The 16,445-nt window shown below is 42.6% G+C and overlaps 1 protein-coding gene across 3 annotated transcripts in view; it reads left to right on the top strand.

Annotated features, from left to right (window-relative positions):
• The window catches only part of PRKG1 (protein kinase cGMP-dependent 1), a 444,044-nt gene that overhangs the window by 369,944 nt on the left and 57,655 nt on the right, over positions 1–16,445 (top strand). For 2 of the 3 annotated variants that reach the window (XM_086752825.1, XM_086752824.1), the window contains exons 8-9: positions 116–181; positions 9,431–9,505. In XM_086752825.1, coding sequence (XP_086608951.1) covers positions 116–181; positions 9,431–9,505 — 141 coding nt within the window. Of the gene's footprint in view, positions 1–115; positions 182–9,430; positions 9,506–16,445 lie in introns of those variants that run through there. The other variant, XR_015259127.1, reaches the window with a different exon arrangement.

The following is a 16,445-nucleotide window of genomic DNA, read 5'->3' as shown; positions in this document are numbered from 1 at the left end:
TGTGAAACCCAGAAATTTGTTATTGAAGTGCTTTTAAGAATGCAATATGTTTGAAAATAAAATTATTTTCATGGAAATAATACAGCTTGCTTAAGAAATGTATTTTTTCTTTCAGGGAGGATGTCAGAACAGCCAACGTCATTGCGGCTGAAGCGGTGACTTGTCTGGTCATAGACAGAGAGTAAGTACAGCGTTTTCCTGCCTTGGATGGGGCCTATCTCCAGTTCTCACCTCTTACAGTTTTTAACTAGAGCCTTTGATCATTTTCTCCGCAGAGGTCATTTTTAATTTTGAGTAATTCAATCACAATTTATGTGCATCCTTGATGATATAGAGGGAAGGTCCCCCTAAATCAGGAAGGCAAAGCTCACTAGTGGCAAATGCAGACAATTAAGAAGCTCAGAAAGGCAAAATGGAATTAAGTGGGGAGATAGCATTACCGTGGAAACAGATCCAGGCGCTACGGTGAAACACAGATTGAGTTCGTGTCGGCAAAATGTCACGAAAGGCATCAAGCTTCTGGCAAACGTTAGAGCAAGATGTTGTTATTCTAGTCCAAAGGACATAGCCCTGCTTGCAACTCTGCTGCTCCAAGGAGCTAGAGGAGATGGGAAGAGTGAAATAATGTCTTATGCAGGTAGTTTGAAGGAATTAGGGGGTTTTAATCTAGAAAATAAATACCTGGGCTCCAGGAAACAGTGCTGCAAGTTCGACTGCTCTCTGCAATTGTTGGGAATGAGATTTCAAAAATAAAAATAAAACAACATTACCTTGAAGATTCAACGTTGCTCTTGGGGTGGTTTTCCAGTTGTGAGGGCAGTGAAGCGCTGGCATAGACCATCAAAAGGTACAGACACATCTTCCGTGGGAATCCTTCCGAGGGAATGCAGTGTAGATCTGTGAAACCATGAGAGAGGGAGGTAGGATGGATGGGGATGGGCTTTTCACTGCCTCCCCCAGTGCAAGAACCCAAAGAAACCTGCAGGAGGGAGGCGAAAGCTGAGAGGAGACGACTCTTCTGGTGGGATCACTCACAGAGCTATGAGAAAACATGGAGAGTTCACAAGTGTTCAAAAGGAAAAGAAATCCATTGGACTTTTTAAATATGTAGGACCTAGCGCTGGGCGAGGAACTTTCAGAAAGGTGTAGGAGAGTACTGAGGCAAATATCACAAATGGTTGCTCTGTCCTTGAACCCTTCCCTGGGCATGTAGTCTTGATGCAAGGCACCATCAAAGGTCAGATGGTGGATTAGGGCTGACCTCTGAAGCCCTTCTTATCTTCTGATAAGATACAGGAGAGATGCTCCACTGTCTTGTAGGAATGATCTATAGGCGCTCAACCCTGCTTTGACACAAGTAGTCTTCAGTTATCCTACAGTCCTTCATTTCTGGAAATTTAGTGTTCTGTAATGGCTGAACTGGGGAATAATATTTCAAAAATCCTAGGTCTTCTGATATGCTGGTTTGTGTATGATCAATTTAAAAAAAAAAAAGTGGTCTCTCCATTGAAAATAGATGGTGAACTTCAAGCTATCACATACATGAGCAAGGTAGCCTGGTAGGTAAAAGACTCACTATCCCTTATCATTCTGTGGGGCAAAGAGAAGAATTATCGAGATAATTAGGTAATTTAGCAAGCATTACTTCACAGAAATACAAAGCAACAAGTAATTTATGGCTTTTTTTCTGAACAGTTCTGTAAGGGATATTTTGGTTTTGCACTGTAAGCATTAAAAAAACCCAAATAACTGGCAATTGCAGAGCCGGTCGTTTCCTGATCGTTTCACAGACTGCTTCTTTGCTTGTCTCTTATGCTTTTTTTTCAGGGTATACAATGCCCTTGAGATAGCAAGGAAGTACAAGTTAAATTTAAACTGATGAGGCTGTAGTTAACCTATACCAGAGATTCTAGCAATGCTCTGCAATTAGTAGCAGAGTAACACTATTTATAAGAATCCTATTTATAGTGTGAGAAAAGTAATGCTATTTATGGCACTATTTATAATGCAAGGAAGGTTGTCCCATGTCCTGGCCAGTTCTGTCTTGTCATAGCTCTTCTCTCAGATTATTGTTTTATAGCCATGCGAATTACTGTAGAAGCTAATTTTAATACAGAGAAAATCTACTAAGGCTTCTGTAAATTGGAAAAATTGTGCAGACTGTTCTGTTAACGAGGAAAAATAGCAGTTCTTTATATCCAGATACACAGACTCTTACAAAGTTTGGTTTCTTATGGTGGTCATGGTAAATGTTCACGCTGAGTTATGTGCAAGGTAGAAATGGAAGCTGGAAGTTGGCTTAACTGCAGTCGTTAAGGTTGCCTAATATTTTCTATTACAATACAAGCTCTTTGCTTGGGCAAATGTAACTATTGAAGCAGCAATTTTCATGCTCTTCTTGATCCAAAACAATCCAGCAAAATTGATGTTGCAATTTCAAAGAACAAATTATGGGAAGATATCATTTCCTTGACGATCAAGCCATTTCTCTGAGAAACTGGAGAATTTCAGCCTTACTGACAGTAGGCGTTAATATTTCTCATCGGCGTTGTCTTGTCATCAGGATAACTCTTCCAACTTCCTTGTGAAAGTCTTCCCAAGACATCCAGAAATTGTTCCACAGAACCCTTGAGAGCCACGCTGCTGATGCAGCTGCTGTGCTTCCATCTAGTTAACACTGGAACTGTAAGAGCCACAGCAAAGCATTCCTCAGAGGAATGGAAGACTGACTGGTCTCTGGATTTGGCAATATCATGACCAATTGTAAGGCTGTTGTCGTTGCTGGAGCGTTTTGAGGGTGATAATACAGGGAACTTTCTTCGTAGGGATGAGCCAGGCCGCCAAGCAAGCTCTGGGAGAGTTGGGTTTGAGATGGGACGTTGCTTAAGCATGAAAAGATTAAACGATTTGCCTAAAATAATTTCTGAAATTCAAAAAATATGTATTAAAATGCTACAGGAGTGAAGCAGTGGGAGTTAAATACCATGAAGAAAGCCAAATGGTAGGACATGTGATGGGTCTTTAATTACCAAACTCCCACGATGTTGGTGCTGCCTTGCTTTCTAATTTCCTGGTGAAACGAGAAGGCCATTACGGTCAAACCCCCCCAACCCCCCAAAGGTAGTATAGCTATTTCTTGCAAATCTTTGTAGACATGTTTTATAACAATGGATTTTCAGCATCCTTTTCTGACGTGGAATCGTGCAGAGTCGGGATCTAACAAAGAACGCGACCTGCAGTGCAGCAAGCATTTGATGTGTCCCACAGACTTTAAGCTACTTTGTTCCCACTTGTTCTTGTCCAGAAAATATTTATTTTGAAGGGCAACATTGGCGTTGTTTGTTTCTTGCAATTATCTTTTTCAGTCCCTTCTTTCGCCAGAATAATGAACTTCAGTGGGATTTGGTCCTTAATGCTCTTTGGCTTCATCAGCAGTCTCCACCACGCAGGAGGTGAGATGAAGCCAATCATCCGACTCAAACCAAGCTGCAGCGGAAGTTTCAGCTGATGTTGCTGACATTTAATGTTTGGTTTTGCTGCGTTTCACTCCCACGTGAATGAATAAATATTGTTTGTGAACAACCTGCGAGTTGAATCTTTAGGAAGATGTCCTTCAGCAAATAATCTGAACCTAACAGTCAAGGAGATACCAGCTCAACGCTGAGCTTTTAGTTTGGTTGTTCTTCTAGACGAGACGAACTGCTTTACGTAGACTCCGCATCGTATTTTCTGAAGTTAGCATGCGTGGCATAGAAGAAACATTAATGTCTGTGTTTGTTGATAAGCAAGTGCTTTAGATCAGTCTGTTGGCACCATTTTGGCCTAGATGTTGCAAAACCGGGAAGTGTGGAAGGAGAGGGCAGAATGGGGCACCCCGAGCAGAGGGAACCAGGCTTATCCCAAAAACAGAGTGGCGTGTTGTGTGTCAGGAGTAAAGGTGCAAAATTTGTGCAGAGATAACGGAAACATGGTGGAGAAGCAACCACACGTGAAACACAGCTGGAGAAGAATATGATAAAGGCAATAGGGATTAATTTCATAGGGTTTCAGTGGACTGGAACCAGGTAAGGAGGAGGTGTCCAGCAAGAATATCTGTTTTGGGTCAGAATCACTATGAGAAGATAATAAAGGAGTCATAGTGAAGGGATTCCTGGATGGTTTTGGATATGGATGTGTTTAGATATGAATGGCATAGATACAAAAGGTTTTTATGGAAGATCTCTGCACCTGTGTCGTTATAAATGACTGTAAATTTTCAGAGAAGAGGGAAAAGTAGTTGCTACTAAAAATGGAAAGTCTCAGATACTCAATAGAGTAGTGTAACAAGGAGTCACGGAAATGGCAGAGCTGGTCGGAGCAGGTTTTGGCATATAACAAACACAATGTCACGGGTTATTTTTTGGTAAGCAGTGATGAGTGGACGATAGAAGATGAAACTGGATTGACCTTGGATGAAATTTTGACTTAGCTTAAATATTTTTAAAAGTAAGTCTGTAACTGATTCTCAATATTAAAAATGGAAAATTAAGAAATTTGGGGAAATCACCTGGACAGGAGCACCTACATGGACTTCACCTAATGGACTTGTTCTTAAAATTCTGCATCATAGAAAGGCAACACATTTAGGCAATAATTTATAGGGAATTACTTTGTAATTCAGGAGTTTGTGTCTGGGAATGGCTCAAGACGATTGACCAGTTGGTTTGAGATCACTACCAGTATTTAGAAAACCTATGGAAAATGAAGCAAGTGTCAGAGGTGAGATTTGCAGGTGACGTAGGTGCTGTGGTGCAGTCATACAAGCTCTACAGTGTTGGGAGTACCATTAATTTTGGTCACCCAAGAAAGAGTAGTATGACAGCAAATCCGTTATTTGTTGTAACTTGAAGAGTTGTCATCTTGCCAGGAAAAAAATAGTATAGTCCTACCTGTTCAGGTGTCTTTCAAAAAAACAAGCTTAGAGGAAAAATTTCCAGGGAATTTCACTTTATAGTCAAAGTTTCAACATGTCCATGCACACTGTCGTTGAAGAGGAGGTTCCACTAACCCAGTAGGGAAATCAGAATGAGACGGTGACAAGGCTGATCACATGTGGATGATAGGTTTGCTGAGGGACCTCAACGACGGGCAAGCTTGTGTCTTCTCCAGACTCAGGCTTAATGGTGAGACTGGATTGATTCAGCCAGGCTGTCTGGAGGGAAGGAGAGGTTCTTCCTGCCAACTGTGAAGCATAGACCCAACTGGGGGGCTTAGGAAATTGGCTTGAAGAGTTCAGCAGAACCCACATATTGTTCATGGGAACTGTAAAACCGTGCATCTGACCATTTCAAGGACTTTGGATACTTGGGGAGCCAGGCAGCTCATTGGAAAAATACTGTTTTCTTCTGATCAAACGTATGATCTAGGTAAACATATTAATATTTTATAGCAGTTGTTAATTGTCAGATGTCTTTTATTCATTTTTAATTCCAAGAGCAATTTTGCTTCCCAATTCATAGGGTTTTTGTGTTCGTGACTTTCTAAGACCCCATGTGAAATAAAATGGAGACTCTAGCTAGTTGAACTATTTCCCATTGTGATGCTGCAGTAATTCATCCTCTACGAAGAAGCTCATTGTGGGAGACGCACGACGTTGGTGTCCCCAAAGTGGTGCGAGTTTGGTCCTGTCATTGTTTGTCATAGTTAATTTTCAAGCTCCTGGAGATGGTGCGAGATTTGTTGCAGAAATATGCTTTAACTGCTCGGGGAAGAGTTAACAATTGCAATGTGCTGGATTTGATGGATCGCTTCTCCAGGAAATTTTCTATAAAACATTTTCTGATAAAAATTGTGTAGACGCGAGTGAGACAACCTTGAGCATCTGTCCTATAAATCAATTTGCGTGAACATATCCAGGCCCACTTTATTTCCACCTACTTTGTATGGAGATAAAATGGGAGGGAAAGGTTCAAAACTCATTCCTAACATTTTGATCGTCATTGGCACGCTGAGAGAGAAGTTTGAGCAACTTTTTTAACTTTTTTTTTTTTTTTACATATACATCTAGAACCTGAAAAAGGGTTCGGGACAAGGGACAGCTGCTGACGGAGGCCGGTAGTGCTACAAAACTGTGTGGTATCTGCAGATGTTGAGTGCTAAACGCTGTTTTTTTCTGCTTATTGTCTTCTTTGGTTATCAAGATGACACAGATTTTTTTTTTTTAAGGAAATAATTTTAAATATTTCATGCATTTTCAGATTTTCTCTTTTAATTTTACGGTTTTTTCCTTATTTGAAAGCCTGATTTTGGTTTTTAATGGGAGTAGCTATGAGGTGTCAAGAAAGGTTGCTGGGTCAACCCTCTTGGCAATGGAAATTGGAGAAAAGTAAAATAACGAAAGTATTACCCAGGCATGACTGACCCTGTACAAGCTGAGCTGAGCTCTTCCACTGGAGATTTCAGGTTTTGCTGCTTTACTGGTTTTCCCAGTGGGGATGAGGTTTAACCGTGGAGAAAATTGCTTGTGAGGAGAGAATAATAAAAATGAAGAGAGAAGGCTACGCGGAGGGAAAAAACTGAGCCATTCTCTGATTAAATTCTTGGGGAAGTTGTGACTGAGGTGATACTTCAACAACGTTGACGGAGACAACAAAAAAGTGGCTCCAGTGAACTTTCTTGCCCGGCCTAAGTCTTGCTTAAGATATTCCAATAAAAACTTCCAGCTCTTAGACAAACTTTTGTTACTCCTTTCAGTGACTTTTTCTTATTTCCCCATAAAGTGTTTCACTAGACAAAGATTTATTTGCATTGCCAAAAAAAATATGGGATGTTCAACCCTGCCGCGTTTTCCACGCACATGAAAGCAAACAAGCCGAGCTGTTTTAAATTGCATTTTAAGCCTTAGGCTGTGTCATACACCTCTCCGGAAGGATTACAGTCTTATTGCGTCTCGCCTAATTACCTAAATACCTGTTTGTCAGCATTAACATACATCTCTTGCTTTGCTTTCACTGTCATCTCGCAAGGGTTTGGCTTCATCCCATAGCACATCTTCAGCACAAGAAAGACAAATGTGTTGAATGAGCTGAATTTTTCATATTTTCACCACTGAATGAGAAATCTGGGGTTGGAAAGCCACTCTGGTGATTAACACATCTTAATATTGACAATTACAGCCTGCCTTCTTAAAAAACCCTCATGCCATTTCCATGCAAGAGCAAAAAGAAAGGTCTTCACCTTCTTCATTAATGAGTTCCTGTTGCTGCGTAAATAGTTTCCTGTATTTTGTATCATTTAAAATATTACGAATTAAACAAAGTGGAAAAATCAGAGAATCTGTGTAGGCAGAGGATGTTTGCCAAGCGGCAATGACCATAATTATGCAAAAGGCCACGCTGGAAAAGCCTTTTTTTTTTTTTCCTAAAGCAAGCAGCTCTAGATCCAAACCAGTACAAACAGCTTTCCTGACTGTGACCTCTTGGCTCGTATTTATGGCAACAATGGGTAAAATACGGCTTTTTCCAGCTACTGTTCATAAAGCAAGATAATTAAGCCTCCTGTCGTTCTTCTGGAATGCCGCGTGCGTGTGGGGCACCTTGATTACGGTCAGGCATCCCATGATGGAGCAGGACATTTAAGTACTCACCTCAGACCATAGGGCGTGTTTAAGCTGGCTTGGGCAAAGCGCGCTTGGAAGAGTTTCACGGCGCTGGAGGCCAGAAGGATTGTGAAGTCATAGAATCACAGGATGGTTAGGGTTGGAAGAGACCTTCAAGGGTCATCTGGTCCAGCCCCCCTGCAAGGAGCAGGGACATCACCCTGGTTAACCTCGTACGTCGCAGGATATTGCGTTTCCTTCCGCTCAACCCAGATACGTCAGGTCGATGGGCTCTGCTCACTGCTGTATTTTCACAAACGGCTGGGCTTTGGAGCTTTTCAGTCACGTCGGATTTTCATCTGTGGCTCCTGTATCATGTCATGTGATCTGAAATAAAATTGTTTAGGGGGGAAAATGCAAACGTTCTGCAAACTGTTACCTTTATTAATCTACCCTGTATTTTCCTCACCTACTGAATAGCATTAATTCTTTTTCATCTTAAAAGTCTTCATTGAGAGAGGGCCATATTAAGTATTCCATTTTTATTCCCGAATTCATAAATATAGCCCTAAATGGTGATTTTTTTTTTTTTTATTTTTTCGACTTTTCAGATTTTTTTTTTAACTTCCTAATAGCAATTTCTGTTCTTCAGCTCTATGTTTAGCACCTCAGGAGTTTCATAAACCATAGAGAATCCAGAGGAACTGTAGGATTTTTATTTCTGAAGCTGTGACCTTGAGGCAGAGATTAGCCATGAGTCTCATCCTTTCAAATTAACCCAACTATTTCTCATTTTGCAAATGGTCCTTTCTTTTTTGACAAAAGAAAACCTGTGTGTGATAGATGTGCTGGGAACGATGGAAATTTATAGTAGGGAACTATGCTTGCCACCTGGGATACTTTCAGTTATAGGTTTTAATTTATTTCAGTGATTAAAATGACTAAGAATATTCAATTTGCGTTTCTTATCTAGTCTCTGACACTGTGTAATAACACTACCAAAGACATAACAGTTCCATTTTTCATTTTTTTTTTCTCTGGGGTGATGCTTGTTAGTCGATCAAATGGTCGTCGGGTCCATTTGTTTGAGTCATTCACGATATAAAAAGATTTTCTAATTCTTTTTCCGATGTGTCTATGCCCTTTGTGTCTCCCCTGGGACAGAGGATGGTGTTAGGGCAGTGCTTAAGCTACTCACAGCTTGGACAGAAGACAACTCAGCGCCCAGCGTATCAAGCACTGCTAACGTTTCACCTCGTCCTACTCAGTTTAACCCAATTAAAGCCAAATTTCCTCTTAAATGTTATTAAGCAATTTGGCTTACGATAATTTGCTTGCCATTCTGCCCTCGCTTTCATTTCCTTCCCTGCTTTTTTATTTTCTTGTGTGTTTTTGGCTGCTGTTTCTCCTAAGATGTGAAAGCTAAGATACAGAAATAAAGATTCTCCTTCGCTTTGGAAGCAAAAGGATTTCTAGGGTTTCTGGTTGGAGGAGAGGGATACGGTGGTGGCCCCTCACTGTCATGGGACCTACCAGCCACATTGACAGATTGACTCTAAAACTTATATTGGAGGGAGGGAAAACTTCAGCAGTAATTTCAGTGGGTTCAGTCGCTAAGGGGGTTGGGTAAGTAAATTTGGATCTTCTTGGCATTGGTTATTGCATTTCCACCCCTTCTCCAGCACGCCTGAGGCCGTGTTTCCCATCAGACGCCCAAACCTGGCCCTGATTTGGTCGGTTACAACCGTCCCTGGCATCAAGAGATGGCCCCTGGTTGCTATCGAAGATCCATGTTGGCTTGATTTGCTCCCAAATGGAGACTCTTCTTCTAAAAATGCTCCTTTGTTTTTACAGCTCCTTCAAACACCTGATTGGCGGCCTAGATGACGTTTCCAATAAAGCCTATGAAGATGCGGAAGCGAAAGCAAAGTAAGTGTCTGCTCGTTGTGTTCAGCATAACATCTTAACCTCGTTTTTATTGATGGTACCTCATTGTAACTCCAAAAACTCCCTGCCTTTCCTCAACACGATAGCGTAAAACAGCTTAAAAAGTAATGAATGAGGTGCTTACTCTGAATTTTCCTCTGGATGAGCCTCCTTCTGTCTCCCATGAATATGGGAGGACTGGAGGGAGATGGATCTGTTCAGGTCAGTGTCCAGGGCCAGGTGGTCCTGAGGTCCATCTTAATCACAATATTTGAGTCCACAAAGTGTTGGATCTTCAGAATTTATCGTGAAATAATTCTCTTGAAATAGTTTAAGGTGAGAAATTACAGATCCTGGAAAGCTCAGGTAATGAAGGAAATTGTTCCTGCATATGATTTCTTTCTTTAGAGAACTCTGATCTTTCTCCGGCGTGTTCCCAAAGTCGAAATGTGTTCTGAGACAAAGAACGGGAAATTGGGTTTGTCATTTTTGAATGAACACTGGAGCTTCTTTGATGTGAAGCAATATGTTCATCTGAAGTCCTACCATAAATATTCATTCCTTTCAGAAGTGAGCTGGAGTGTATTCTAAAACATTGCCAGAAAAAAAAAAAAAAAAAAAAAACCACTCTTCGTTCATTCTTGATCTACAGTTTGTCTTTAATAGGAAAACTTCGTTACTTTGATTCTGTACCAACAACAAAGCTTTTGAAGAGGAACGTGTTCTGATGAGAGGGACGCTGATTTACAGCCAATATGATTCAAAGGCAAAAGTAGTTTAAAGGAAAACTGAGGTTGCTCTCTACGAAGCTATTCTACTTTCCCTCTTAGAAAATTATTTTACTGTTCTTCTGATTTTTGTAATTATTGTTGTTACCACATTGACGAAGGATATAGGTGTTTTCTCAAAGTCAAATGCTCGGTGTGACTGCTAATCAGTGGCCTGCAGCTGTCTAAATTTAAGATTGCTCTTGAGTTATACATAGCATCTTCTTATTAAACCAGAGAGGTTTGAAATCATGTGTAACAAAGGTATTTGGCACTTCTGTGGAGGGAAAATGAGAAACCCTAATTAGTTTGTTGATTAAAAATAACTTTTTGTTTGATTATTTGTTTCGGAAAATAAATACACATCCCAAGAAACGTAATTTCTTGGACAAGACTTGCTAATATTGCGTAGTACCCACAAATTAAGATACTATTTTCTTTTTTAATCATCTTTGAGTGATATTTGAAATACATTTGTAATGGCATTTAATTTATTTAAGGTACTAGAAGGCACCTCAGGGTTGCAATTTGTTTAGAACAATACTTCCATGCCCCAAATCAAACATGCACACTTTCTTCTTTAAACACTTAAGTTCCCTAAAATTCTTGTTGACTTAATTAAAAGGGCAGGAGGCTGTCAGCCTCTTTTACCATCCCAGAAAATCAGTATTTGGGGCACGGAATGCCGAGTCATAAGCACACAGTGCTGTAGCAGCACGTAAATAGCTAGTAGATGTGGATTATGTTGGATAATGTTGATCTTTAGCGTGATGTTGTTGTCACAGAAGCTTTTACGAGGTTTTACCACAACTAAGCCAAATTTGCAAGTAGGCCTTGCCATTCCTCATTTCATAGTCTGTCCTCTCACATCTGCCATTTTGGGCTGTGTTATTAATCAAGCGTCGCATAATCATTTATTATCACGGGCGCTGCTTGTGTCTGCAGATCGTGTTGGAGCCTCTTCCAGGATAGCGTTGTGAATTTTAGGGAAGGGCTTTGCGGACTTTGTCACGTGTCTTTAGTGGGGGGCTGCAATTTTGGACCTATTTTGGACAAATTATATGTTGGGAAGAAACAGGCCAATGTTGACCTTAACATTTTTGAGCTTTTATCTTCTTTCTTCTTCTTCTTTTCTTCTAATGGCAAGTATTTCATCCCAAGAGAAGGGCAAAACGTAGGATTCCTGGTGATGGAAGAATTGTTCCCCAAAAGGAGGAATCGATACATTTTTATAGCAACTTTTCTATCTTAAAAGCCAGAGGCCTGTCACTCGAGACCATAGGTGACAGTGACATTATTGCTCTTCATATATTGACATTTTGACTTCAAAAAAGCAGAAGAGTGCAGTGCTGGCTGCCTGGAGAAACACTAAAAAAGGAATGCTCTTTCAAAAAATGCGACATTTATTAGTCAAATCCCATATTCATATTTATTTGACCCCTTGAAAGCAAGCGTGTGCCTTCAAAAAGATGAATAGAAAAGGCAAAAATGGCCAAGTTCCTTTCCAAGTAAAGCCAGATGCTTTGGAAGCATCTGCAGAAAGTTTTGTCGCTCAAGAGTTGTTGGTTCTGTATCTCGCAAGATAAAACTCCACCGGGAGAAAAGTCGACTTGACAGAAATTGTAACCTGGATTACTTTTCAAGTAGCTGTTAATTAGCTCCAGCTAATTGTCCTTCAAGGGCTGATCTTTTCCGGGAGGGGAAGTTTGTGAAAGCGAAGAACTCAGCACGTAAAGTGCATTCAGGTTTGATGAAGCTGTACGCAAATCACATGAATTATTTCCCCCCTCCCTCTTTTTGCATCCTTCTAGCTAGTGTCTTATTTTCAGTGCTTGTATGGCAGGTGGCAGAAGGCCTTTGGATGGATAGAAGTTTGCTCTGTACCCGTGTCTCGCCGTCTTATCAGGTGGATCAGGATGATCCACGCACAGGTCAGACCTTCAGCAGATGTAACCTGCTGGTGTGGTGGCCGCGTTTGTGCCAAAATGTGACCAATTGAATATTCTGAAGTGAAACATATGAAAATATCTACAAAATGGCAACCAATGTATTTTCTTATAAATCTACCATATCGAGGTAATTATTAAATTCCTGTTAATTTGTAGGCTTCTGTTCAGCAAAAGCACAGGTTTAGACTACCTCCAATGCGGGGTTCCTGTTCCTAAAGCAGGACTTGGGCCACGTGGAGGAGTTCCTTGCATAAATTAATACCAAACTGGTGGCACTGATGGTTTTTTTAATCTCCATGCTAGAGCGTGACCCTGGGGTCCCAGTGCAGACGCGACTGAGAGGATGCTGGGCAGAAGTTACAAGGTTGGAAGATCTTTCTAGGTATCCAGCGGCCCTCCAGGTCTGAAAGGGGTGAATGCTTTTTGTGGAGTTTATCTCTTGGCAACCTGGTGTCTTCCCAGCCAAGCCTGGAGATATGGTTAGGGTGCTTCTAGGACCTGGGAAAATGTTCTGACAATCCAAGGTGCTGTGGACAGCGGAGCTACAACTTCATACCCTTGGGCATGATTTGAAGGAAGGAGCAAACTCTGCTCAGCTCTTGAAAGTAAAGAAAATACACACCACCGTTCAAAAACATCTCGACTGAGCAGATGGGCTTCCTACACCACTAAACGAGGTGTCACAGGGAGATTTTAAGGCTTCCTTTGTCCTCTACCTCTGGTTTTAGGTATCTGCATGCTGGTCGTAATGGTTGCAGGTATCTCTGTGTTCTGCGTGAGCACCTTTGAATTGTATCCTAAATGCCCGGCTGTTGGCCTGCACGGGCAGCCAGGATGCCCAACACAAGGTTGGTTGTGTTGATGCCCCAGTGGGAAGGTGCCCAGGAGTCCCTGCCAAGCAGACTTCCAAGAAAGTTGTGTTCTTCAAGGGACTTGGCCTTCCCTCAGGAACACGTGTCTCAGATACCTTAATAAATTTGTCTGCTACTGAGTGTTACAGTTTCATCCTTACCAGAGAAAAGGTGAAGGAACACGACAAACATTTAGTTTGGTCCACATTCTGAGAGAATAAGAGTTTCAGAAGAATGGCATTCACATCCCAGTGTCAGGCCCAGCCATGTTGGTGTTCAGGGCGTGAAGGAGATACTTGCATAAGCAGGAGACCCTTCTCAGTGTAGATCAGTTCTGGACAGAGTTGCTACCACAGCTCTCATAAATCCAAGAGGAAACAGGTGGTTTCTACTGCAGTTGTTGGTGCCAAGTGAGGTGAGGGTTCAGCGAACTCGGTTAGCTTCTGGCACGCAAATCCCTCGTGCTGGCGTCTTCCCTGTCCCTACGCTCCTGAATTTAATCGCTGTGTACTGCTTTAACCACTCGCAAGGTGATGAGGTCCCCTGTCACTTGGGCCCACCTTTCCATCATGTGGCTGTAGCGAGGGAGAGCCTCTCCCGTGGCACGGGGACAAGGACGGGCAGCAAGGTGGCCCTCACCACCACGGTGGGAAAGCCAGCAGCTGCCTGGGCTTTGCCCAGCCGAGCAGAGCAGATCCACTCCGATGAGCAAGGTCCCTGCACTCCTTTTCGCCTGTCACAGCCAGAATTATCTCCTGATGTTGATCTCCTGTGGCAGTGGGGCTTGAAATTAATACCCCGTTGAAGTCCAGGCGCTGGTGCCTTCATGCCGTTGCTCCAGGCGCTCTGCAGACGTAGGCTATTTTGATTGCACTTTTTGCTGGTTTTTTCCCACATTCCAGCTGCGTCGCAGCCCTGGGGGAAGATGTCTTGGTACTCGCAGCCAAAATTGTCTCCTTTTCACAGGACTCGAGAAGGCAGGGGCCTTTGTGTAGGTATACGATGCCTTCTCCTTTCCTGGCAGCTCTGGCCCCAAATGCCCTTCGTCTTTACTTGAGCTGTCTTATAACAAAGAGCTTCATCCAAAACTTTTATTTTACTGGCCAGAGTCATCCCTTTTTTTCCCTTTACACCTCCTCTCTCACTATATTTACTCATAACAAAGCATCCTAGCAGTTCGTTGACTTAGTTTTGGTGCAGAAGGTGGTTATTAATATTTTTCAATTTTTATATGCGTACTTTGTACATACTTTCCCCCTTCCACCCTGATTTTAAAGGTAAAACTGATTTTATTCTAATGAGAAAGGTACAGATACAGCTTTACAGTTCCATCAAGCGAGGTGGTGTGGTGTCTCATCTTTTTCCCATTCATTTCCTGCTTACAAAATGGCACTACGTACTTCAGCACTAGCTTTTTCGAAGATGCTGGGTTAGGAGAAGTTTTTTTCTCCCAGTCCTAGGCGGATGGAAGGCTGCTCCTGCCGTCCGCCGTCTACAGGTAGCTGGTGTTCCGCTGCCATCTGCTGTTGAAGGCTTCCCCCAAGCTGCCTCCAAGTGCGGTGTTTTGGAAGATGAAATCCCCGTAGCCTGCAATCCGTCTGGTTTCTCCCTTGCCAACCTGTCTACAGGGGAAGGTATTTTCCAGTGTCTTGTGTAGCTCCTCAGTGACATTCCTTGGAGGAACATCTTTCCTACATGTCCTACGTGTCTCTCCTTCCTATACAGCCTTTTCTTTCACTTCTGGAGGTCATCTTCGAGAGTTGCTTGAATAGCTGATATTTTCTCTGGGAGTTGAAAGCTTATTGCACGTGGGTAGGTCCAGGTATGAGTAAGTAGCGCAGATCCAGAGGAACAGATGTGTAGAGAAAAAGCGTTGGTGACAAGGACCTGCTGTGCAGACTGTTTACATTTCAGTAGGGTTTTCCTTTGAGCTACTTCAAGTCTGGTTCTCAATGTTAAACAGTGCTCGGGGCACATAAGTCCGCTCCTGAGGCACGTCTTCAGCTTCAGCATCACCTGAGAGGAGCCCAGTTCTTGTGCTTTTGTCCCACTCAGAGATGTGAGAGGGACCTGTCAGGGGACTTCCGTCAGAAACAGGCTTCTCACCTGGGCCAGGAGATATTTCAGTGCACCTTGCATGTAAAGACGACTCTTTATTGATTCCCCAGTCACAGCATTTGTCTGAAGGTGGTTGGCAGTGATCTGGCCCAGGTTGCCCAGAGAGGTGGTGGATGCCCCATCCCTGGAAACGTTCCAGGCCAGGTTGGCCGGGGCTCTGAGCAACCTGATCTGGTTGGAGATCAGCCCTGCTCCTGGCAGGGGGGTTGGACTGGATGGGCTTTGAAGGTCCCTTCCAACCCAAACCATTCTGTGATTCTATGGTCACACATGTTAGTGCACCTGTTGTGTGGATATCTACCCATTGGTGGTCTGTTGGTGCAAGTTCTGGCCAACCTCTCCGTCAGCGTATTAAGGCTGGAGTTAATACTTGGGGGGAAACCCCGTGGGATGTGCAAAAGAGGGGGGGAACAACTCGTTAATGCTATAAAAAGTAGAGGTTGCAATAATTTCTTTTAAGCTGTGTAAATAATTAAAATAGTTCTCCTTGGTGAGTGCTGTGGAGAAACCATAACTCATCACTGACAGCTGTTGCACTTGTATGAGTTAAAATATCTTGCTGTTTAGAAGAACCGAGACTTTAGATGGCATTATTTGGCCTCTGGTGTGCAAAGGTTTTTTTCTCTCTGCTGGAGAATTTTGCGTATTACAGAGTTTAGCCTGAAATAATTTTCTGTTCCATCCTGAAGCCACTGCTATCCAAGTGGCTCTCAGATTTTCCCGACGGCTGTAATAAATAAGTGTTCACTTAGAAAATGAAATCTCAGAAATCTTTGTAAAAGGCAAGAGCCCATCAAGATATCGCCCATCAAGGCGATCTCCCTCAACGAAGGGAGTGGAAACAGCTAAACTGTTTCCGTCCCTGGAAACATCCCAGGCCAGGTTGGCCGGGGCTCTGAGCAACCTGATCTGGTTGGAGATGTCCCTGCTCCTGGCAGGGGGGTTGGACTGGGTGGGCTTTGAAGGTCCCTTCCCACCCAAACCAGTCTGTGATTCTATGAAACCACGACTTTCTTCTTTGAAGGTGAACTACTATTGGCTTGCAGGGTTGTGTTGCTTGCGCAGAGTTCTTGAGACTTTCTGGCTGCCCTGTCTCGCTCACAAGGGATATATTAAATTAGCTTTTAAAAGCAGGTTGGTTTTATTTGTGTAATAATCTGTAGGCTTTCCTTTTGCCAACTTGACCTTTGGATGCGATAATGGGCTTCGTCAGATGTCAGTGAAAAAAAAATCTGTGCCTTTGGAACAGGCTGCTATT

This window comes from Chlamydotis macqueenii, chromosome 7 (assembly GCF_036417535.1).
Source record: "Chlamydotis macqueenii isolate bChlMac1 chromosome 7, bChlMac1.mat, whole genome shotgun sequence".
NCBI lineage: Eukaryota > Metazoa > Chordata > Aves > Otidiformes > Otididae > Chlamydotis > Chlamydotis macqueenii.
Note: the sequence above shows the minus strand (reverse complement) of the source record. Positions and strands in the feature narration are given on the sequence as shown.